Source organism: Protopterus annectens, chromosome 7.part1, assembly GCF_019279795.1.
Source record: "Protopterus annectens isolate FY-2018-M chromosome 7.part1, PAN1.0, whole genome shotgun sequence".
Lineage (NCBI taxonomy): Eukaryota > Metazoa > Chordata > Ceratodontiformes > Protopteridae > Protopterus > Protopterus annectens.
In genome coordinates this window covers 543,963,586-543,987,914 of record NC_056740.1, presented here as the reverse complement: position 1 = coordinate 543,987,914, position 24,329 = coordinate 543,963,586, and the positions used below count along the sequence as shown (strand labels likewise).

The following is a 24,329-nucleotide window of genomic DNA, read 5'->3' as shown; positions in this document are numbered from 1 at the left end:
CATCCTGCAGTGCTGGGTTTGATTCTGTCAGACTCCATTTGCGACACCATTGTGGCTCTCTGCAAATCATTTAACCAAGTAGTGCTTAACACATAAATAAAATACAAACTAATATTTATTCCTTAATTTTCTTTTAGCACCAATAAAAATAAAGGAGCAAATAAAATGCTGCTAAACCAAGGCTGCTTACAATACTACATGGTAACAAGAAAGACCTTTACAATGGAACTAAAGCTACAAGAAAATGAGAGACTTCAAACACTTAAGCACACACATTAATAAAAACAGCTTAACACACAATTTGAAGAAAAATAAAGTTTAAAATACAGCAGCATTATACCAAATACTATAAGAAACCTTCATCAAGTTAAGGGACATGTGTACTCAATAGAATGATTTTTTGCAGTAGATAAACTCCTGACCTGCCTATTGTAATGTATAACATTGTGTATCCCCTTTCAGATTCAGTCACCTGTAAGGCTAACCTGCATGCTGACAGTCGCATGGTTCCTGCTTTGGCAATTGCTGCCCTGCCCGTTGAGGGAATGGAACCATTCAACACTGTCTCCTGTGCATCTCGGCTCTATAAAATTGAGCAACATTCCTGGATTAATTTGAACCAGCCATCTCAGAGGACCAAAAATGTACACCTCTGAAAGGGCTTCAAGGTACACTGTCCAGCTACACTGTCACTACCTGGTAACTAATGAGGCAAACTGTTGTAACCATAACTCAGTTACCACTAGACTACTGGGAATTTCAAAATGTTTAAATAATCAGAATCCATTGACAAAATAAATAAAATGCTATCTAAGATGCAAAACCATTTGTTTCAAAGAACACATTTCATAAAATAAACAATGAATCAATGAAAGTTATAGTTTTGTCTAACACTACCAAAATAGAACAAGTCAGCCACACTAACTCATTGGGTGCCATCATACAATATAAACTTTAATTTGACCAGCACATAGCTTTACAGGCTAGTACTAGGCTAACTGCCCTTGTGGGCCATTTTAAGCCTTGCCAATTATTTTATTATTATTTTTTTGTGGCAAGAGGTTTGAACAGGAGTTATGAATTATGAGTTACAAAGCCATGTTTCAGCAGCTGTTAAAGCTTCCTGAGTAAATTTTTTGGAGACATGCCATGTTTTCAGATGTGCAAATGGGCGTGGGGTCATTTGCATATTTTATTGATGCCTGATGATGTGTGGAGGGAATTGGTGAGAGGAGGGGACCAAGAATACAGCCTTGGGGTATACTGGTGGTAACAGGGAGGTGTGGAGAGGGGTTGGAGTGCCATTTTACTGACCAATACCTGTTGCACAGGTAGCCTCTGATCCATAGATGGATGGGGGGGCTGAGATCGACCTTGAGAGGACATTTGAAGTAGAAGTTTGTTGTGTTTGCTGTGTTGACGGCTTTAGACAAGTCTAGAAGTACGGCTAGTTTGCCATTATCTCTGTCATCATTGACAGTATCTAAAGTCTAGAAGTGACGTTAGTACTGGGAGGGACAGGAGCCGCATTCTGTGGGCATTTATTATGGCATCCATACTTCCACCATCAGCATCAGTGCTTCTACAAGGTCATTTGTTTAGATAAAGGGGATCAAAAATTTTGATGCCTTCAGTGCTGCAACTAGCAGGAAAAATTAAGAAGGTGTAAGTCGCCAGATTTTTCCTCTTTGCTGGAGATGATGCCGTTAATGGATTAACTATGTTTAACCTTTCTAAAGAGCAACACACTGATTTGTATAATTGAGGACAGTTTTAAGCAATGCTGGGATCCTTCAAAGTGTTTTACCTTTCTATAGTACTGCATCCCAGCACATATGTCATGATGCACTTTGCACTAGTCTATCCATATTTATTTGTGTCATTTTTAATTAAAAACTTTGTAAACTTTTTGTAAAACACACATTCTAAACACATTTAATGTTTCCCTGGGTGACGACATGTAAGGTTGGATGTCCACATACTAAATACATACATAGCTGTGCACGTGCATTAAAGTCTATGGATGCTTCTCAAATGTTTCCGTTAGCTGATGTTACTGTGGTTAAAGATCACCATTAAACCTCAGTGCTATCAGTACAGGGAAAAACAAATGTTGAGATTTTGTATTTTAAATGCCTGAAAACATTTGCCAATAGAATGAATCTCTTGATCAGCACTTTATGCACCATATGGTGCCAGCATGTAAAAATCTACTGCCAATCATTAGCGGACCGGAGTTCCGCTGTGGCGACCCCTAACCGGGAAAAAGCCGAAAGACACAAACAATGGTGGCATAAAAAGTAAATCATGAAAGCACAGAAAAACACTTTAAAAGAACTCAACATTAATTTATTTATAATTTATCACCAGAAATCAAGGGCTAAAACAGTCTATAGATGTACATGTGACCGAACTGAAATCCATATTGAATATGGAGTCTGGAGAGATGCACAATTCCTTGTTGAGAGAGAGTTGTCTTTGAAATAAAAGATGAAGTAAGCAAGCTTTTACCAGAATCTGAGCTAGTACTTTAAAAAGCTGTGAATGAGTGCAGAGCAACAGAAATAATTAGGATTCAACTGAAGCTTGTTGAGGAATTGGATGGGAGTAAAATTAAAATGAAGCAAAATAACTAAATAAAATTTATAATACACAGAATAAATCTGTCATGCCTCACAAATACTCCGAAGAGAAAGTAAGATGGGAGATAAGCAGATCAGATTCAAACCAGGATGCAGTACAACTGACCTGATTTTTGTGGCTAGACTGACAGTGGAAAAGTGGAGATGAGGAAAGAGTCCAATGGGACATTACTAGACGTGGAAAAAGTATATGACAAGGTCCCAAGAAAGCTGAATTGGACAGCCCTACAATGATTCCTAGAAGCATTGGTAAAATTGGTGCAGGTTGTTTACAAGAACACAACAACACAAGAAAAACAGTGTTCATTTTCGCAGGGGGGTTCCCAGAAGGTGTGCAGGACAGCTAGTCTTTTATTTGTACCTAGTACACAGAAGTTACAAATTGGAACAATGTATCAACATATTCCATTATTATGGTTCATGCAAATGAAATGGAGTTTAAATATAGAGTAGAAATAAAAGAAAAAGAGATCTGGTTAAGAAATAATTGGAGTTATTTACAAGGTCTGACAAAGGTTAAAGTATTGCAGACTGAGGGGAGTCTTATAGAGTATGCAGATGCCCAACTGCAAAGTGCTAAAGAAAAAATAAAGCAGTATTTGGACAATATGCACGAGTTTAGAAAGACTGCTGTTACGCAACAACTTTTTGATTATTCTAGAGCACAAAAACTTTTAGCACAACAACTTAGGCAGCATAAAGTAGAACGGGTTGTCACCAAATTTAGGAAGCATATGGCAAAAAAAAAAAAAACAGATGCTATAGAGGTATTACAGGTATTTTTGAAATTTTATGAACATGTTTAGATATCAGGGAAGTGTCTAAACAGAGAAAAAGCACAAATAGAAATATCTATGGAAGACTTAATTATGCCAAGATTACAGTATGATGAGACTTAACTTCAGTTAAGACAGAAGGAAATGAGATAAAAATGGTGATTTATTTATTTAACATTTGTTAACCAGGAAAGTCCGACTTGGAACAAAGCCAATTTTCAGAGGGGGCCCATGGAGAAATGCTCCAGATGCATGTCTTTGTAATGTGGGAGGAATCCGGAGCACCCAGAGGAAACCAACACGAATGCAGGAAGGATGTGCAGACTCCACACAGAAGGCACTCCAGCCGAAAATCGAACCAGAGAACCTCTTGCTGTGAGGCAACAAAGCTATCACTGCACCGTCCAAAGGTGAGTGTATGTTGTGATGTATATAATCAGTACAGGTCTGGAAGGTTTTGTTATTAAGATTTTAAAAGGAGGAGAACCACCAACATCTTAGACGAAAACTGTGGTGACTTTATTACCCAAAAAAGGTAAACACCCATCAGACCAAGCTTCACACTGACCCATTTAATTTTTAAATCATGCTTATAAAGCATTTATATCTGTACTAGCTAAGAGAATGGCAAAAGTGTTAGAAAATTAACAGACAGGGATCAATGCGGTTTTGTTGAGGGGAGGCAAACATTTGATAGCATAACTAAAACAAATGATGATCCAAAGGGAAGCAAATTATAAGACAATACTGCTGTTAGGAGTAGGTCTTGATGCACAGAAAGGTTTGAACAGAGTAAGCTGGGATTTTGAGCAATGGAATCAATCGCATTCACTGATACTGTAACAGGGTTAATTAGGAAGACATATGAAGGATTGGAAGCAAGAATAAAGGTTGGAGGGCTCCTCTCTGATAAGGAGCATTTATGCATTCAAAACAGGCAGGGTTGTCCTGTTTCTCCTTCATTGATTTATATTTAGAGTCATTGACAATAAAATTAACAGACTCAGAAATTTGAGAATATAATTGGTATGGAAATTAAGAAAAGTTGGCTTTATTTTTAAGCCAGTTTCAGGTCATTGGGATATAAAATGAATGTAGATAAAACAAAAGCTATAGCAGTAAATTATGCACCTGTGTGTAAATTGTTTCAGTAATACCCATATTTATGGGGACATGATAATATGAAGTATTTAGGTGTATGGATTAAAAGGGATTCTGGTATGGCAGCTACGGATATAGTTGAAGAGACTAAACAAATGATAATACACAAACTGAGAAACTGGAAGAAAAATACAAGTAGTGAAAATGTTTTTAATCACTTTAGTTTTGTACTTAGCTGAGGCATATGCTGCAGACAATAATCAACAGAGAGTTGAAGGAATTTATTTGGGAGAGGAAGAGTGAGAACTCAGTGGGATAAGTTGATCCTCCCCATAAAACTAGGTGGTTTATGATTATCTGATCTGTATGGATATTTAAGAGCTATGCAATTAAGGAACACATATATAGCACAAGCAGAAGGTTATAAATCAAAGTGGAAAGATGATGAAGCTAGAGGAAGAAATAAGGAGAGAGTAGGGCTTCAGAAGGAGATCCTTAAGGAGGATAACAACAATGAAACACATTATATTCATATAGTTGAAGAAAGTATTCTAAAAATTAGGAGGTGAGCACCCAGCAGAATAAAAGCACTCTCATCAAGATAAACAAACACCCCAGAGGACAAATAAAGTCTACCAAAGCCACGTTTGAGGTAAATTTGGCCTCTCAGGCCAAGGACAACTACAACGCATTCTTTAGCTATGTCCACAACCTCAAAGACAATACAAAATTGTACGCAGAGCTCATTGTTAATGGCACCACCTATACTGAACCAAACATATAACAAACCTACTGACCAACAAATTCAGCTCCAACTTTACCCCTTTCCCCCTCAATCTTCCCTCAGGAAATACCATATAATACAACTCCCCCTGCTATCACTAGGGAACAGGTCCTTAATGCTCTCTCTAAGGCCAAGATCACTACATCAATGGGCCCAGACAATATCCCAGAATGCCTTCTAAATAGCATGAAACATCACCTATCAAGCCTTCTGTAATTGCTACTGAACTGTAGCATCCAAAGAGGTTTCATGCCTCATTAATGGAGAACAGTAATAGTCATGCGTCTGCACAAGGGTACAGACTCCGGAACCTACAGACCCATAAGTCTCACTAGTGTCATGTACAAAGCCATGGAAAGTATCACCATGGAAATGACCAGTAAAGACACTGGACCCATCCCAATTTGGCTTCATCAAGGGCAGGTCATGCCTACTGAACGTGGTGGATTTCTTTGAGAATTTCCCCAAAGCAATGGAGAAGGACAAAATGGTTCACACTGCCTACCTTGATCTGGCCAAGGAATTTGACACAATACCCTACTCTGGGCATTGTTGACAAACTCACGAGGTTAGGTACAAACCTTTATGTCACATGGAGGATAGCTAGCTAGCTCACAGACAGGACTCAGGAAGTTAGAATTGGGAAGTTGACCTGTAACAAAGATGCCAGTCAAAAGCAGAGTCCATAAGGTATTGGTCCTGGGACTGCTCCTTTTGTCATTTACTTCTCTGATATCAATGTCCTCTGGATGACTAAATTTGCAGATGACTGCAAATTAGGATCTCTCATTAAATCCCTCACTGAAACAAATGTCCTCCGGGAAGGGCTAACAGACAAACAACTGGTGTCAGAGCCATGGACTAAACCTAAATCCCAAGAAATACATAACAGTACCCCTTGGGAAGTCATCCACACCTGGTTCCTATCATATTGACAACACATCCCTAAGAGTTGACCCAGCAGTCTGGAAATTGGGGACACAGACAGTAATCTAGCCTTTGACCATCATGTGTCTACAGTAGTGAGGAAATCATTCTATGTTGTCCAACTTATAAACAAATAGTGAAAAACAAACTGAAGTCCACCATTCGATAAATCCGTTTAATAAAAAACAATGTAAAAACAGAGCTTTCGACTCACTTTGAAGTCCTTCAGTTGGCCAGGAGAGTTATTGGTTTGTTTGTTGACAACTTACAAACAAAGGTATGGCATCTAGGACCAAGGAAGTCATTGTTCCACTGTATTTGGCATTTATCAGATCTATCTCTGAGCACAATGCTGTTTTGATATGTTCCTAACCATGCATATCTAACAACTGGAATGTCCACAGAGGTTCATCACTTAAGACAGGAAGTAACATGTCCTATGCACACTGCCTTAAGTCCCTATCCCTGTATTCTGTCTCCTACAAGCTGTGGAGGGGAGATCTATGCCTGGCATACAAGGTATTGTCAGACCCCACTTTGATGGACCTCTTGCATACCTGGAAAACAAACAGCAACAGAATTACCCATTCTAAAAACTTAAACTTTGCCTGTGATATAAATAGGATCTGCTGGAGAGATATATGTATCCCATAGACTACCCCCATCAATTGAACAGGCTCACAATCCATGTGAAGCAGAGTTCCTCTGTAACCCACTTCAAGTATAACTTAGACAACTGGATGGGGAACATGAAATTCATCCCTGGTTTGGCACCCATGTCTCTAATGGACTCAGGTAGTCTGCAAATGGCTCATTTCCCAAGCCCCTGCTTACACTTATCAAGGGTACGATAACTTGTCAGAGATTTGGGATGCATGTTTAGGCTTAAAAAGGTCCTAGTGGCCGTTAGCCTAGTAAACACTTACGAACCTATAAAGTCAACACTGGAATGGAAAATGGAGATTTTTGCCAACAGGGATTAGTGCAAGTAGGGGTACAGAAAATTGGCAAGTGGGGGGCTGGTTTTTATTGGTGACAACTGGCAAAGGAGAAGAGTTATTGAGAGCAAAAAAGTAGTTAGAGAAGTGTCACACAGTGGGGTTAGACCACGCAGATGTTTGTACTGCAGGTTAGTGATTGCCTTCCCTACCAGCAATTGATAAGAGTACAGGCATACAGAAAGGGATAAGGGAGTCCTAAGTGAAAGAGCTAGTAAATCTTTTTTGCTGGGACAAGAACAGAGTACTGTTAATTACTACGGCATATAAAAGATTGCATGATAATTTTATGAATCAATAGGAAGAGGTGAGTAAGATTTGGAAGAGAAACTGGGAAAGCATTTTAACAAGGAACAATGGAAGTATGTATGGCTCCCAAGTAGGCAACAAAGTCCAGATGACTTAGGATACACTGCAAACAATTTTTCCTTAAGTAGATAGCAAATGCTAGAGGTGTGATGGGAAAGCAAGCGGTAACTCGGAAAATGTTTCTTTGGTAGTGTATTGAGTTGGCCACAGTTACCACTTCACTACAGACTACTCTGTCACAAATATCGGGGGAGTAAACAACTGTAACCAAGGAAATGATTCTTTTGAGCTGGGAAAAAGGACCTGAATTGTCTAAACTCAGTAAGGCTTTATTAAGTTTAACACTATTATTGCACATCATAAAACAATTACAAGAAAATGGAAATCAAAATATAAATTACTTGTAGTTGAAATGGATATTGTTAAAGAGATAAAAGAAATGGAAGTGAGATCTTTAGAAAAGGGAAGGAACACATTTCATAGACGTACATGACATTTTGGGGAACCATTCATGCAGAATAATATTCAGTAAGATGAGGGAGGTTTAAGAAAAGGCAGGAATTCAGCAATTTATGCAATTTTGGACTCAAAAGACAATTGCTATAAAGAAAGAAAACATACATGCAATGTATAATTCATGAAAAAACATTAATATGTGGTTTTCTATTAATATATGTGTACTTATGTCTTAAGTGATTAATAAAGCTGTTGAATTATTTTTTCGAGTCATGGGATTCTAGACGCCCTCATTTCAGACAATGGGCTAGAATATTCAGCTCGAGGATGAGGTTCATTATTTCAAGAATGTGAATTTCAAGCACGAAATAACCAGCTCAATATATTAATAATCAAACAGGCAGATATATTTTTGACATTCTCTCAGTGTAATAGAAAAAAGTGTTGTCAGCTCTAAACAAGACTGCCATTTAGCTTTCTTGAGCACCATAGTATTCTTCTGTTACCATTAGGGCCGACACCTTCTTATCTGTTGATGGGGAGGAGAATGAAGGCAAAATGACATGCCTCATCATTATTGTATCAACCAGAACACATACCAATGTACAATCAGGTTTGTCAAGAGTCTAACCAAAGCAAGCATCCTACTATGACACATCAACCAGAGTACTAGCTACACTTTGGCAAAATTACATGCCTCATCATTATTGTATCAACCAGAACACATACCAATGTACAATCAGGTTTGTCAAGAGTCTAACCAAAGCAAGCGTCCTACTATGACACATCAACCAGAGTACTAGCTACACTTTGGCTTAGACAAATTGTCCGAATCCAGAACCCATAAGACAAATATAGCAGCAAGAAGCAGTGGCCATCAAACAGGCTGATATCTGGTCATTATACAACTGACACCACATAGATACAGAGGAAAAAGGAAATATATGTGCAAGACACAGAACAGTCTCGAGATCTTACATAGCTAAAACTACACAGACAGATACAGAGGCAAAAAAGGAGGTATATGTACAAGACACAGGGCAGTCTTGACATCTTACATAGCTGTAGCTACACAGACAGACACACAGGACAGTCTTCTGATCTTACACAGCTGAAACTATACAGATATAGAGGTAAAAAAAGGAGGTCTCTGTACAAGACAAGGACAGTGTTGAGATCGTACACAGTTGAAACTACGCATAGGTACAGACGTAAAAGGAAACATTGATACAAGACACAGAAGAGTCTTTAATGTCAAGCTGTGAATTGCCAGTGAAGTCACCTAACTGACAGAGGTTCTGGAACAAGAACTGACAAAAGTACCTATCAGATTATTCCCAAGCTACAGAACTTGGCTGATTATAGCCTTGACCCAGTCTGTAACTCTCCTTTAATCCCTGATGTGCCTGAGGTGCTAAATTACGTCTTGAATATCAGCTATCCACAAAGAGTTATTGCACAGTTTCCAAATTTGGATGGCCCATTAAGATACAAAGAAGTTAGAAAGAACATGGTCTTGTTTTGAAAGCACAGAAATTTCTTTAACTGTTGTACCAAAACCAGACAATTCATTAATGCTCTTCAGTGTGATACTTTACTGTACAACTTGCTAAACAATTGAGCAAACTGTGAAACCATATATCACAGTATAGTTATACTACTACTGTTAAAGTGGATGGATGCAACGTATAAAGGTGGGCAGTTCTTTAATGTTCAGTTACCCAGAAGGCTAACATACATATTAAGTGTCTTACGGTGTTTCCTAACTAGGCAGTGGCTGCCACATTACTACAAAAAAAAAAAAACAAATGCATCCAACAGTGACTCCTATATCTGTATTTTACCATCATGTCGGAGGTCTAGGGTAACATTTAAAGAACAAAAAAATGTCCTGAATTTGGCTTGCTTTCAGTACTACTTGAATTTAATTCCACATTCATGAAGAAGAGACTGCTTTAGAAATTAACCAGCAGTCCTCTTTTCTGATGCATCACCTTATATGTATTATGGCAGTGTGCAGGCTTCCTCCGCAGACTAAAAAGGAAATGAAAGGCTGTGAAATTTTAACAGAGATAGAGTTGTTCAAACCTGTAGATGTTTACTAGCTAGTTACCTCTTCAGTCGAATTTGTTTCAGCCTTTTCTTGTGTTTTGAATTTTGATGCTTTTGAGACTGTGTGCCTGATTATTCCTTCAGCATTTTATGTGTCTAACTTGTGAAGTGGGTCAAAGAAAATGCTGCCAGGAGAACTGCTCACTTTTAATTTCCTTCTGTACTCATTACTACAGTTGCAGCAGACAAGGCTATTGTTAGAAATAGTTCATGCAGCTCACTTCACAGGCCCTGCACACATTTTGAACCCTAACCGAAAACTGAAGGTTAAGAGTTATTCTAGGTTACATCATACATAACCATTTATGATTTGATGCACTGACATCACAACACAATCAGATTAACTACAGGAAGCTCTACAGTAGTGGGCAGCCAGATTTGTAAGTATGAGCCACCATCTAGTATTTGCATGCAGGTGAGGTATAATATATGTCCAAGAGGTTTCTTTTTTTTGAGAGTTAATTAAGACTTGTGCCATAATGAATTCTGTAACTTATCTATTTTTTAAGGAGATTTGAAATTGCCTTCCCACATACTGATACATCTATGTTAGACAGAGTACATATAAAGCCTCACCCATCACTTAGCAGCCACTGTATAAATGTAAACAAATTTAAGGTAATCTGCTATCCCCATTACGTATGGCATGTGCACGACCCACGCGCCACTGCATATCTCTGTGGTCACCGATGAACTCAGGCCCACTTAATTCCCCACACATCAGTTACTTTAACACTGCAAGAGAAGCAAACAGACACCTTTTTCTCTATGTTTACCCCGTCTGTCTTTTCTATCCATTGCTGCCTGATTAGATCATGGCATCAAGTGTACCATATCGAAGTAACTGCTGCAAGGTTCAAGTTAATCCCCGTCTTTAATACCTTCAGGTGTAGAGCTGCATTCTCGAAGCTGTAATCAGTGGTGTGTGTGTGTGTGTGTGTGTGTGTGTGTGTATTTTATATATATATATATATATATATATATATATATATATATATACATACATACATAAGCACACACACAGACTCATGTCCTTCCTTAGCCTCAAGTCTGTCTGTACTTCCTTCATTATGTCATTCTTTAGGATTACAGCTTCTTATCACCATCCTCCCAGATGAATCCGCTGTCCTGCAGGTCTGAATAGATTTGTGCAGCAACACCTTTCTGCAAAAGATGCATATTACTTTAAATGTTAAACAATGAAACATTGTAGCTGCTCTCTAAAACACATGGATAACTCTCTTGTACATGGTACATCCCCCCCCCCAGTTGCCTCCAGCCTTTATTAAAGTAATTTTTTTCTTGGATCTAGTGTTTAGCCATGCACTGAAACCCTCACTGAGAATGCTTCTCTCATCCCTGTTTCATGAAGCAGCAATAGCTCTCATGACAAGATCATATCTGCACAAGGTGTCAGACATATTCCTACACGTCTGCTGTCATAAGCCACACTGACAGCTCAAGCAATTGTTCTCCTGATCAATAACAATGCAGAGCTTCTCTTGCCATGCTAGTGCTCAAAGAATAACCACAGTCTGTTCCTTGTTCTTTCTTGCTACATTTCTTGGCACATAATTTCTCCCTAACTACAATTCTCCTTGTTCACAGATTCATTCATGACTGCAATTTTGTCTATGCCTGTAGGACTCCCTTGGTGTTGCACTTGTTTTACAGGCATAGCTTTTACAACAGAAACACCCAAGAAGATTCTTCCACTCCTCCAAAGCTGACTTTTTTAAACTAAAGGTTTTATAGAACTTCTTTAAAACTTCTGCTAGGACTACATTTATGTCACATAGTACCTGAAAGAAATGTTACTCATCTAAACTGCAGCACAATTTTGTAGATTCCACTGTGCAAATACTTTCTTAACTGCACCATGTTTTTCTACCACTTCAGCCTTTCCTCTGATTCATAATTTTATGATGGCATGCTTTTTTAAGAACCAAAGAAAAATAACACCATTCTCTATTATTTCCCTTGGGTATTTACATACTGGGGTGCAGAGAGCAGTACAAATGATGCTTCTCGCAGTACTACAGATGAGGGCATCTGCTCTTCAAAATCACAATTACTGCCACCCAGATTAAAATACGAGGTCTATTTCTTGACATGATATGGTGAGACCATTATAGAGTTTCAGGTAAAACTTTGTAGAAACAACCTTTTTAGTAGTGTTTCCTCAGGGAACACTTAAAGCAGCTGCAGAGAAAATGAAATTCTTTACCTGTCTCTCCAAGGAGATCTTGTCACACTCCAGGTCCTGTCTTAGAGCTTTTTCTTGCACAAGTTCACTCCTCATCTGTTCTAGCTGTCATTGAAACAAAAGAAAGCTGTTAAGAGATCTATCCTTTCTCAGTGCAATACCCTAAACAAAAACAGACCTTAAGATTTACTCTGTCTTTGTCAACTGCATTCTTCTGGCAGACCCTTTGGGATCATACACATGTGTCAGTGTATCAAAACAAAATAACTTTCATTTTGAATCTGAAGATTACAACAGTGATACTATAATGCAAAAAAAGAAAAAAGTCTCAAAGTATTGCCTTTACCCTTCATCTGCAGCAAGCAATTCTAAGAATAGCAGCAGAAACACTCAAACATTTACAATCTGTTCACAGCAGAATGATTAATATTAGATATAAATTAGAAATAAAAAAACAGATCACTTATAAATGTACGTACATCAAAAAGTCAGTATGGGGTTTATAATAAAATGTTACTGGTGTAACTAAACAGAAGCTTAAAATGCACACTAGTAAATTATGTGCTTTAAGCAGAATTACTGAATTTTAGAATTGTTCACAGCTAATTAAAGTTCAAATATATATTTACACTTAGTGGTATGCACAACAATCTATTTATAAGTTGCTTGATTAAGGCTGCCTGCATAATAAAAGTAATAGACTACATGGGATTTACCATGAATGTGTTAATAATGTCCTTTCACAGCTCTTGGCCTGTAGATTGCAGATGCTAGCTACCTGATATCTGTTTTAACATCTTAGAAAAGTAAAAAATCTGAAAAGGGCAGCTGTCACAGGAGTACAAAAACTGAGACCTGTGTGTCCAAGTGACCTTAACATCTGCATTGTACTTTATTCATAAGCATTACGATAGTACGAAAATGCATATTTTAAAACACTTAAATTATCAAACTGTTTGATTAGTTCATGCTAATCATCAGATAACTTCCACACACACTAATCATTTTTATGTTCCATCTGTTCATCTATTTATGTTTGCGCTTGATCCCCACCTTTCCCGTAACTAGTCTAGTCCAGGCACAGATTTGCTGTATCCAGGACTGTTTATAAGCTTCTGAGCCCCCCCAAGCCTTTGTGTTGGAGTGCAGCCTTCTAGCTTATCAGTGGGAGTGGTAAGTACTAGGTAGCCTGTCTACCACAACAGGAGTGGTTCTTGGCCCAGGAATTGTAGTTTATTGATCATTCGGGAAGTTGTCCATCTCTTTCAACTTTCTGGTTTAAAAGACCACACCTGCGCTTGTTTCACATCTTTCCTGTAACTAACCTACTGGAAAGCACTAGAAAGCCTTAAACTTATACAAGCCTTCTAGCTTAAAAGAGAGACTTTGGAGTGATTGAGTATCAGTTTTCTGTATTTTCTTGCTGTACTTAACTGTTTTCCGCCTAAACGCTGATGTTTCCAGCACTTATTGTGACTTAAAAGCTTGTTTTTTTCAGATATTGTACTTATTTGACTGCCTGTACTTTTAAAAAGTTGTTTGTTTAAATAAATTGTTTAACTGTTGTAGGCTACACACTAAAGTGTGATAGCCTTTTCGGATCGCTTGTAGTCATTTAAAGCTGTTTTAAGTGTACTTTTTACTGTTTTTGCCTTATCTTTTCAAAAAAAAAAAATTCTTGTTTCCCGCTTTCTAAACTAGTATAGTCCAGTTTTCAGGCTAGTGCTGAATTCAGGGCTGTGTTACAAGTTTCTGAGGTGTCCATACCTTACTTGGATAGAGGGAAGTTTCTCTGTTCACCTGTGAGAGAGGGGAACTTTGAGTAGCCATTTTTTCCTGGAGGAGTGGTTCCAGCCCAGAAGTTAGTAGTTTAAAAACCGCTTTTGCACGATTTTGTGCACCAGACAGCACTGGTTAGCTAGGGTTAAATTATTCCCGGCTCCACTAAGTCTCCTCTTCAGTTTTTCACTTGAAAGTAGTCTAACTCTCAACCTAAGCACTCAAAAAGTATCCTACAATCCAGCACTTGCTCAGACCCAATACCAAGCACTAATATACCCTGACACTTCACTGCCCAGCAGGGCAAGGCTTTTTATCCACCATTCACCAATCAAGCAACTAAGCAGCTCACCCTACTATTCAGGCATGACCAAAGGGCAACTTCAGGTGTACTCTCCAGTCCAGCTAGTGAATCTGGGTATCCTGAGGCAATGTTACAACTGCCTCATGTACACAGAGCCCCCTCCTCCTACCACAAAACAGTAACATATGCGAGAGATGCAATTATACAGCCAAACTAGAGGCTAAGGTCTCTCCACCCAAGACTGGAACAGACAGTCATGAGGAGAAGGTTAACACTTGCACCACACCTCCAGCCTCACATAGACATACTAAACCAGCACTGGCAAAAGATACACATAAATACACAAAATCATACTCGGAGGCTCTAAATAAAAACCTGCAAAAGCATCAGAGAGCTCCAAGGCAGACACCCACAAAACCTGCACCTCCTGTCACAAAAAAGACAACACATAAAACACAAAATCAATGTGCCGCACAATCACAGCCCTTAAGGTGAAATAACATACCTAACAAACTAGTAATAGGCGACTCAATAGTCAGGCACACTGATGCCCCACTCACTAGGCTGGACAAGGAGAAGGTTACTGTTAGCTGCATATCGGGAGCCAGAAATCGCCACATAACACAAGCACTCAGGTCACTCCAGAACAAGTACAAATATGACTCTGTCATTGTTCATGTTGGTGTGAATGACCTGAAATGTGCCTCCCTGGACTACATGAAAAGAGACATGGAAGAGCTCTCTGATCATGTAGCCCAGACGGATATGACCCTGACCCTGAGTACCATCCTGTCCTCACCAAGAATGACACCTCAGTATAAAGAAAAAATTATCAATTTCAACAATTGGCTAAGCTTTTGGTGTCATTCAAAGGGGATCCAGTGTCTGTTAGCCTGGGATGACATGCTCGACAAGCTGTGTTGCTTCACCAGAGACGGCTTGCACCCGTCACCCCTTGGCTTTCGAATACTGGCCAAGGCTCTTGCTGCCCCCATAGTGCCTTTTTTAGGCAAGGCTCAAAATTCAAACCCACCACCGTAAACAGCACAAGTAAAAAAAATGAGGGTTACGCTACTCAACGCCAAGAGTTTAAATCTCAAAATGCATGCACTAAAATCACTCCTACGTATGGAGAATGTCGACATCTGTGCAGTAACTGAAACCTGGTTCGAGGCTCCAGAGAGCACTCCAGCACTACTGGGCTACAACTCATACCACACATTTCGGCCACAGAACATGGACCAAAACACAAAAGGAGGGGGTGTATCCATATTCATCAAGGATACTCACACCTCCAGGTTAGTGGCACAGCATGATAGCTCTGAGATCATCCATGTGCAACTAACATCGGGCAAATCTGCAATGCAAATTGTGGCCTGCTACAGATCACCCTCCATGACCCAGGACCACCACTCCGCCTTTCTGGAAACACTGGAAAACATGAAGGTCCTACCGAACACCCTGCTATTGGGCGATTTCAATTATCCTACCATTAACTGGGAAAACTACTTGAGTACAAACTCCCAAGCTCAGCGCTTCCTGGAATTTATCAACTGAAATGCCCTGGATCAGCTGGTAAACTCTTCTACCAGAGGCCACAACATATTGGACCTGGTCATCACCAACATGGGTGACAGGTGTTCCGTACTGAAGGTCAACCCATCACTGGTTAGATCAGACCATAAACTAATCACCCTGGATGTCCACACCCCACCACCACCCCCAACCAAGGAAACCACAGTGAAAAACTTTTCTAAAGCAAACTTTACCTTACTTAAGGCAGAGGTGGTAAGTTTCACAGCCCCCACGCTAAAGGATAACACTGCCCAAGATGTAGAATCCTTTACAATTGCACTCCATGAGCACCTACAAGGATGCATGGATCGTGCCATCTCTAGAAAGACAAAGACCAACTCCCCTAAGAGAAGGGAGCCAGTCTGGTGGACCCTTGCCATAAACAGGTTATACAACAGGAGGAGTAAACTAGTTCAGAAAAAAAGCAAATCCCAAGAAGGAAAGACATCCCTGATCAGTATCAGTAACAAACTAAGGTCCTTCATAAAATCCTCCAAGGCTAACTTCAAAAGAAAAATAGCCAAGGATTTGAAAGATAACCACAAAGCCTTCTTTAGCTATGTCAAGAATCTACGTGGCAACTCGTAGATATGCTCGGAGCTAGTGCAAAATAGCACAAAATATACTGAACCTACTGATATTGTCAACATCCTGGCAGATAGAGTCAGTGAAAACTTCACCTCACTCTCACCTTCAAAAGGGCCCACAACAATACCGGAAAAGTGTAGTGTCCTGAAAATCACAGAAGCACAGGTGAAAACAGCCCTTTCAAAAGCCAAAAACACAGCATCAATGGGGCCAGATGGTGTCCCAGGCTGCGTCTTGCACGAACTACAGAATGAACTAACCCCCCCCCACCTAAACACGCTGTTCAACCTCAGCCTCTCCACAGGCTACGTGCCCATAGAATGGTGCACAGCAATGGCTATTCCGCTCCACAAAGGAGGGGCCACAACTGATCCTGGTAACTATCGCCCCATAAGCTTGACTAGCCTGGTCTGCAAGGTTATGGAGCGCATCATCATGGAACTCATTAACAAAGACATTGGGAACCTCCTAACACTTGACCCGACCCAGTTCGGCTTTATTAAGGGCAGATCATGCCTATTAAACCTGGTTGATTTCTTCGAGACAGTCACCAAAGCCACAGACGAGGGAAAGGTGGGTTCACACAGCCTACCTTGATCTTGCCAAGGCATTCAACACCATTCCTCACTCATGTATTATAGAAAAACTCACCAGCCTGAACATAAACCCCTACATCACAAGATGGGTTGCCAACTGGCTTACAGACAGAACCCACACGGTAAGAACAGCGGGCTCCAGGTCCGACTCTAAACCAGTCACAAGTGGTGCCCCGCAAGGCTTGGTTCTGGGAACCCTACTGTTCGGCATACATTTCTCAGAAGTACAGGCAAACACAGGAGGACTATGGCTAACCAAGTTTGCTGATGACTGCAAACTGGGAGCCATAATTGACTCTCTGGCTGACACGGACATCCTTCAAAAAGGCCTTACTGAGACAGACACCTGGTGTCAAAGTCATGGCCTCAAGCTATATGCCAAAAAATGCATAGTCATTCTGTTTGGGAAAAACAAAACACCCACAAATTACCACATAGGCGGCAGCCCCCTTAATACAGAAGAGGTAATAGGAGATCTGGGGACCCAGGTAGATAGCAATCACTCCTTTGACAATCATATTGCCAAAGTAGTTAGGAAATCCTTCTATGTGACCCATCTAATCACTAAGGGGTTTGCATCTATAAAGAGGTTATAGTGCCCCTCTACTCGTCACTCATCAGACCCATCATAGAGTACAAAGCCCCATTTGGGATGTACTTCACAAGACACTTCCAACAGCTGGAAAGACCACAAAAGCACCTCACCAAGAGGATTACTGGCCTCAAACATATGCCCTATGCAGCCCAACTGAAAAAACTCCAGCTGTACTCAGTGGCATATCGCTTACTCAAAGGTGATCTCTTCCTGACTTACAAACCCATGTCCAACTCAGAATTGATGGACATGCTCCACCTAAAGAAATCCAAGTCACTGCGAGCCACTCGCTCTAGTGAGTGAAACCTCACCACAACAATAAATAGAACATGCTGGATGGATAGATTCCTGTCACAGAGACTCCCCATGCTTTGGAATAAAATTTCTAACTACATTAGGCAGAGCCCCTCACTAACACTCTTCAAGAGAAGCCTTGACGAGTGGATGGGTAACAGAAAATGCACCCCTGGGATCACTTCATTGGCTCTGCTTGACAGAGGCTCAGTTAATTAATCAATGGGGCAGCATTTGGACTCTATTAGAGTATACTCTTGAGGCAGAAAGCCCTACCAACACCCAAGAAAATAAGTTAGCTGGTTGTCTACAATTCAGCTCTATTCTTCACAGCCATCTTTTTGGGTACCAACTAATTCTGTTCACTTATGAATGTAGCTATGGGAAGAACCTCAACATCAGCAGGCCGAGCTTTAGTAGCACTTCCTGTCGCCGAGCTTTAGTAGCACTTCCTGTCACCACCATGGGAACTGTAGCCACAACCTGCTTGGCACTAACAAACCTTTCTGAAAGCTCAAGAATCAAGCATCTACATAGAATGTCCATTGGAATTTACCTCTGAGGAGTTAAATTTAAGGGCCACTCTATCATTGCTAGTGAGACAAACTTTTGCAGAAGTACCGGTGTTACAGCCGAGATGTCCTATTTCTAGAGGTATTATTGGTGACACATTGCTGGGATCTTTAGATGGTGGCAGTGATCACCCAAGTTTCATCCCTATAAAGAAATGTATTACAATTCATCTGTATCTGTACTTCTTGGTGTCATTTCTACATAACATAATAAGTAAACATAAAATGGCACTGTCTTCTGGAGGATGCAGTAGGACAATGAATCTTGGACAGGATCTCACAGTCAAAGCCTGCTGTCAGGTTCTGGTGGCTAATATAAGGTAATAGATGTTCACCTGTATATAAGGCCCCTATGCAAATGGTGGAATAAGCAACATGTTTTGAAGAGCCCTAAGTTACCTTCTATAGCAATTTAGTTTTCTTAATGCTGAAAGAGAGCCCCCTACTTATGCAAGTTTTTGCAAAGAGCTCTACAACAAAAATGAGATCACTTTTGGTATGTGCACGGAAGGTGCAGTCATTAGTATAGTGGACATAAACAATAGACGCTGTGGACACAGTGATACTCTGCTACTGCAGAGTTCTGCTTTCATTGCACATGTGATGCTGATCCAACAGACAAAGTAGCCTTTGACAGGGAGTGGGATGATAAACAGATGGACAAAGGACAAGGCTGGAATAATAACTTACCATGCTTTAATACCAGTTTGGATGATACAGGTTGCCATCATCAAACCACTACAGAAAATTGTAGCAATCATATGGCCAGAAAGAAACCTCAGGATGTTTTACTGAATTTTGTAGGCCAGTCACATCTGGTCAGCATATTACATGAAGTTTTACAACTGAATCAAATATTTTTTTCAAGTCAAAGAAAACAATGCCTGGGATCAAGATATGCCTCCCGATTCTGTATAAACAAGTGTAAAGCAATGAATCACCATGATGACTTTCTACAAAATTGGCTAAGTGCACACAGAGCACAGAATGACTTCTAAAAACTAATGGTGATAACAACATGGATAAAAATTTTACATGTCAAAGGGGAAAAAAAGGTTAGCCTCAAAATTTCAATACAGTGACTTGTTTCTCTTCCTGAATAGAAGTAGTATTCTAGCATTCCAAACATCACTCCAGATTCACAGAACATGCTCATAGAACATGATATCATGTTCTCATCTACATACCACCAACCTTACAAATGTCCAGCCATCTAAACTTGCAGCTTTTTTTAGCCTGCAACATGGCACATCTTATGTCTTCAACAGTTGGGGTCTGCTCAAGATGTGCAATTTCATGGTTAGGGGAGATCATCTCAACAACAGTAAAGTACAGTTGCGTACACTTACCATAAATGTAGATGTCCAAGTGTATTCACTGTTGCAATCATCACACCTGGGTTTTCCTGCCAGGGGTAGCCCTCAGTCAACCCGAATACTAAAGGTTTAGTATTTCTGCGTCAGTTGCTGTTGCTCCAGGACTGACATTAGGTCATCAGTGGTATAAAATCAGGCAGCCGACACCGTTACATCAGTTTATCTTGCCCCAAATGTCAGGAGCCCCCAAATAGAGAGCTAGGTTATGGTGGAAGAACACCACCAGTAGAAGGTAAATACCAAAACTCCCTGCAAGGAGAGAGAAAGAGAGAGACAAAAGGGATGGAGGGTGGGAAACCAGGACTGCAACAGTGAATACACTCCCAACATCTACATTTATGGTAAGTGTACACAGCTGTACTATGTTCTTCATGTTTCACTGTTGCAGTCATCACACTTAGGTTGATTCCCAAAGCTGAAGAAAAGGGTGGAGTCAGTCAGGAAGACTGAGGGCTGGCTAGGATGCCCTGCAAGACTGAGTTTGCAAAGCCTGCCATGGATTTGGAAAAGGTAGGCAGGTGGTAATGATTGGTGAAGGTATGAACAGAACTCAATGTTGCAGCCTCCAGGATGTCCCTAGTAGGGACCCCTCTGAAAAAAGCTGTAGAGGTGGATGTTGCCCTGGTGGAATGTGTTCTGAACCCTTAGAGGGGTGGTTTCCCGTGGTATTTGTAGCAGAAATGGATACAGTGTACTATCCATTTGGAGATTGTTTGGATATGGCCTTACCCTCTGCCCCTGCTGCAAAGCTGACTAGCAATTGGTCAATCTTCCTAAAAGCTTTAGTCCTATCCAGGTAGAATCTGAGCTGTCCGTGCACATTTAAAGAATGCAGAATCATTTCCCCCTTGTTTTGTGGGTTAGGGAAAAAGGTGGGCAAATGAACTGATTGGTTGAGAACCACACTGGACACCACTTTAGGCATGAAAGTTGGGTTAGTCCTGAGGGAGACCCTGTCAGCATGGAAAATGATGAAGGGCTCTACAGCCACGAGTGTTTGTAGCTCTGAAACTCTTCTAGCTGAAGTGATGGCCAGAAGCAAGGCTGTTTTCCAAGAGAGGAATTTTAACTCTGCTGAATGTACAGGCTCAAAAGGGGGTAGTGTGAGTTTTTCCAACACAAAGTTAAGGTCCCAAACTGGGGTAGGAGCTCTTCTGGGTGGCCTTAAATTGTTAGCCACTCTTAGGAACTGTTTGATGAGAGGGTGAGAAAAGAGAAGAGGCTCTGTGCTGTAATGAGCCGAGATGGCAGAGGCATGAATTTTAATAGAAAAGTAGGATAGGCCCCCTGTGTAGTAGGTCTGCTAGGTAATCCAGAATGAGAGGTAGGAAGGGCTGTGCTGTTTCAGCTCCTTTAGCCTGGATCCAGGTGCAATATCTTTTCCATTTGTCAGTATAGAATTTTCTAGCATTGGGGCATCTGGCCTCACATATAACATCCAGGACTTGCTTGCTTAGGCTGGCAACTGGAGAAGAGGTCAGGGAATAAGCCAGACTGCCAGGTTCAAGGTTTGCAGTTGTGGATGCATGAATTCTCCATTCTGCTGGGTCAGGAGAGTTGGGATCTGAGGTAGGTACCATGGTGGCAGGGGAGACAGACTGCGCAGCAGTTGGTACCAGTGCTGGCGTGCCCAGTCTGGGGCAATCAAGATTGCTCTTGACTTTTCCTCCCTTATTTTGAGTAGTACCCTTGAAAGAAGAGGTTGATGGGGAAATGCATAGATCGAGAGGTTTACCCATTGGAAGGATAGGGCATCCACTTTCCAGGCCTTGCTGTGAGGTTCCCTAGTGCAGAATTTGCTGAGCTGGTGATTGTTGTGGGAGGCAAAGAGGTCCACCTTCAGGGTGCCCCATTTCTGAGTTAAATGGTTGAAGGTGCTGTGGTCTAGCTGCCACTCATGTGGGTTTAGGAGGTTTCTGCTTAAGTTGTCTGCCAGTGAGTTTTGGGAGCCTTGCAGGAATTGCACTTGCAGGTAAATATGCATGGATGAATCCATGTTCCAAAGGGTCATGGCTAGCCTGCAGAAAGGATAAGATTGATTTCCTCCCTGCTTGTTGATGTACCACATCATTGTGGTGCTGTTTGTTTTGATCAGTAGAGGCCACGGGGAGAGTAGGGGGCTGAAGGCTGTCAGAGCGTGCTGAACAGTTAGCATCTCTTTTTGGTTGACATGCAGATGTATTTGATTTAGGCTCCAATAGCCCTTGAATACACCTGCTGTCCAGGTGTGCACCCCAGGCATAATCTGATGCATCTGTGGTTAGGGTCTGGGTGGTGTGGGGTTGTGAGAAGGGAAGCCCCTTGTTGTGGTTGCATGCTGCTGTCCACCAAAGAAAATCTTTCCTTAGACAGGGTATCATAGGTATGATAGTTTCCAGGTCCTAAAAGTGTTGACACCAAAGGCTTTTTAGGTACCACTGAAGTTTCTTCATATGCAGTCTGGTATATGGAATGAGTAGAATGCAGGATGCCATGAACCACAGAGCTTGCAGGATTTTCCTTGTGGACAACTGGGTTCTGTTGGCTAGTTGAGAGAAGTAACCTGTCACATAGGCTTGTTTTTCTTTTTTGGTATGTACCTCACAAGACATCTACAACAATTGGAAAGGACGCAGAAATACCTCACAAAGAGGATTACTGGTCTCAAACAGATGCCCTACGCAGACTGTCTCAAAAAAATGCAGCTTTACTCCATCGCATATCGCCTACTCAGAGGCGATTTCTGCCTAACACACAAAGCTATGTCAAACCCAGAGCTTTTGGACATGCTCCACTTAAAGAAATCCCAGTCCCTCCGAGCTACATGCTTTAGGGACCTAAACCTTGTCACCACAATAAAGAGAACATGCTGGAGGGATAGATTCCTGTCCCAGAGACTTCCCAAACTCTGGAACAAACTACCTATCTATATCAAGCAAAGCTCCTCATTAGCACTCTTCAAGAAAATTCTTGATGATTGGATGGGAGATAGGAAATTCACCCCAGGGATCACTTCTGTGGCTCTGCTTGACAGGGGCACAGGAAAATTATTTTCTTGGGTAGCAAAAGCCAAGGTACCTTTTGGCTAGGCTTATATAGGCCCTAGGGCCAATAGCCTAGTACCTACCTATGAACCTATAAAATACTTTATAATCATGGTTTTGAATTGAAATGGGCCTACATGAAGCCGGATCTAATGGGTTCATATTTACGTATTACAGCCTCATACTGTTCCTTCTACCCAGTTTGAATGGTGTCATTTGCCTTTAGAAGCTTCAAGCAATCCTGAAGCTAGAAGAATGCAGGATTTTTTATTCATTCGCTAAAGGGATACACCCAGTAGGTAGAAGCCACTTTTCAGGGATGATGAATAGCTTTGTTAGTGGCTTCCTCAGAGCCACACAGTAGACATATGCATGATGATGGAATCAAACCATGGACTACAATACAAGACATACCAGAAGCTCATAGCCTTAATCCTCTACATGAAACTGACAGACAAAATTATATCCACTTCCTGTCTCATGCCAGTCTGCATGATCACAACCTGGTCTATACTCTCAATGTCACATTTGTCCATGAAGAGCTAAATTTCCTTGTCCTTGTCTTGTGCATCTACGCAAAAGGGCTGCTGAGAAATTGCTGAATAAGGGTGAGCTGTTATGTTGGCACGAGACGTTATCTTTATCTTGCCAAATAAAGTGAGCTCTTCTCTTCTGTATGAGTAGATTTTGATACTTGGTGTTACACTTATCAAGCCAGGATTAATGATTATGAATGGAGTACCTTACAAGCTCAGGAAATGTCACAGAGGTGTCAGTTTAGGAACTCATTCCGTCTTCTCTTGAGGACATCAGCTGCATGTATGACAGATGGCTTTGATTGCCCATGTTTGCTGGAGGTCATCATGACAGACAGAATTGGTATTTCATCTCCTCCTCAGTATTTCTTGCTGCCTGGATACGTGGGAGTTAGCCAGATGTTCATGACATCCAGCATTCGTTGACCTCTTGTAAGACACAAGCACGGGCAGAGACAGTGATATAGTCAATAAGGTTATGATGCCAGTACAACAGCACAGGTAATGATCAGACATAACAGTCTGCATTAGGACAGAAGACCTCATGTAGATTTATTTTGGAAGGGAGGGTGTTGTATGTGATGTCCCCTCCCTGGCCCAGTAATTAAGGAGCCTGAATCCTCACCACTGACACTGTAGAGGAATGTTCACTTGGAACAAAAATAGATACACACAGTATTTCCAGATTCAGCTCTCTGCATCAATCACAACTTCCCTTAAGAGCACACAGGGAACACACTCAGTCCAGGGTCTGGGTTTCCCTGTCTCTAACTCTGCAGG

At 40.9% G+C, this 24,329-nt stretch overlaps 1 protein-coding gene across 1 annotated transcript in view; it reads right to left on the bottom strand.

Moving 5' to 3' along the window:
* Positions 1 to 24,329, bottom strand: part of CGNL1 (cingulin like 1) — a 1,082,391-nt gene that overhangs the window by 134,649 nt on the left and 923,413 nt on the right. Inside the window, exon 14 of the mRNA XM_044078976.1 lies at positions 12,333 to 12,416. Within this exon, the coding sequence (XP_043934911.1) occupies positions 12,333 to 12,416 (84 nt within the window). The remainder of the gene's footprint in view (positions 1 to 12,332; positions 12,417 to 24,329) is intronic.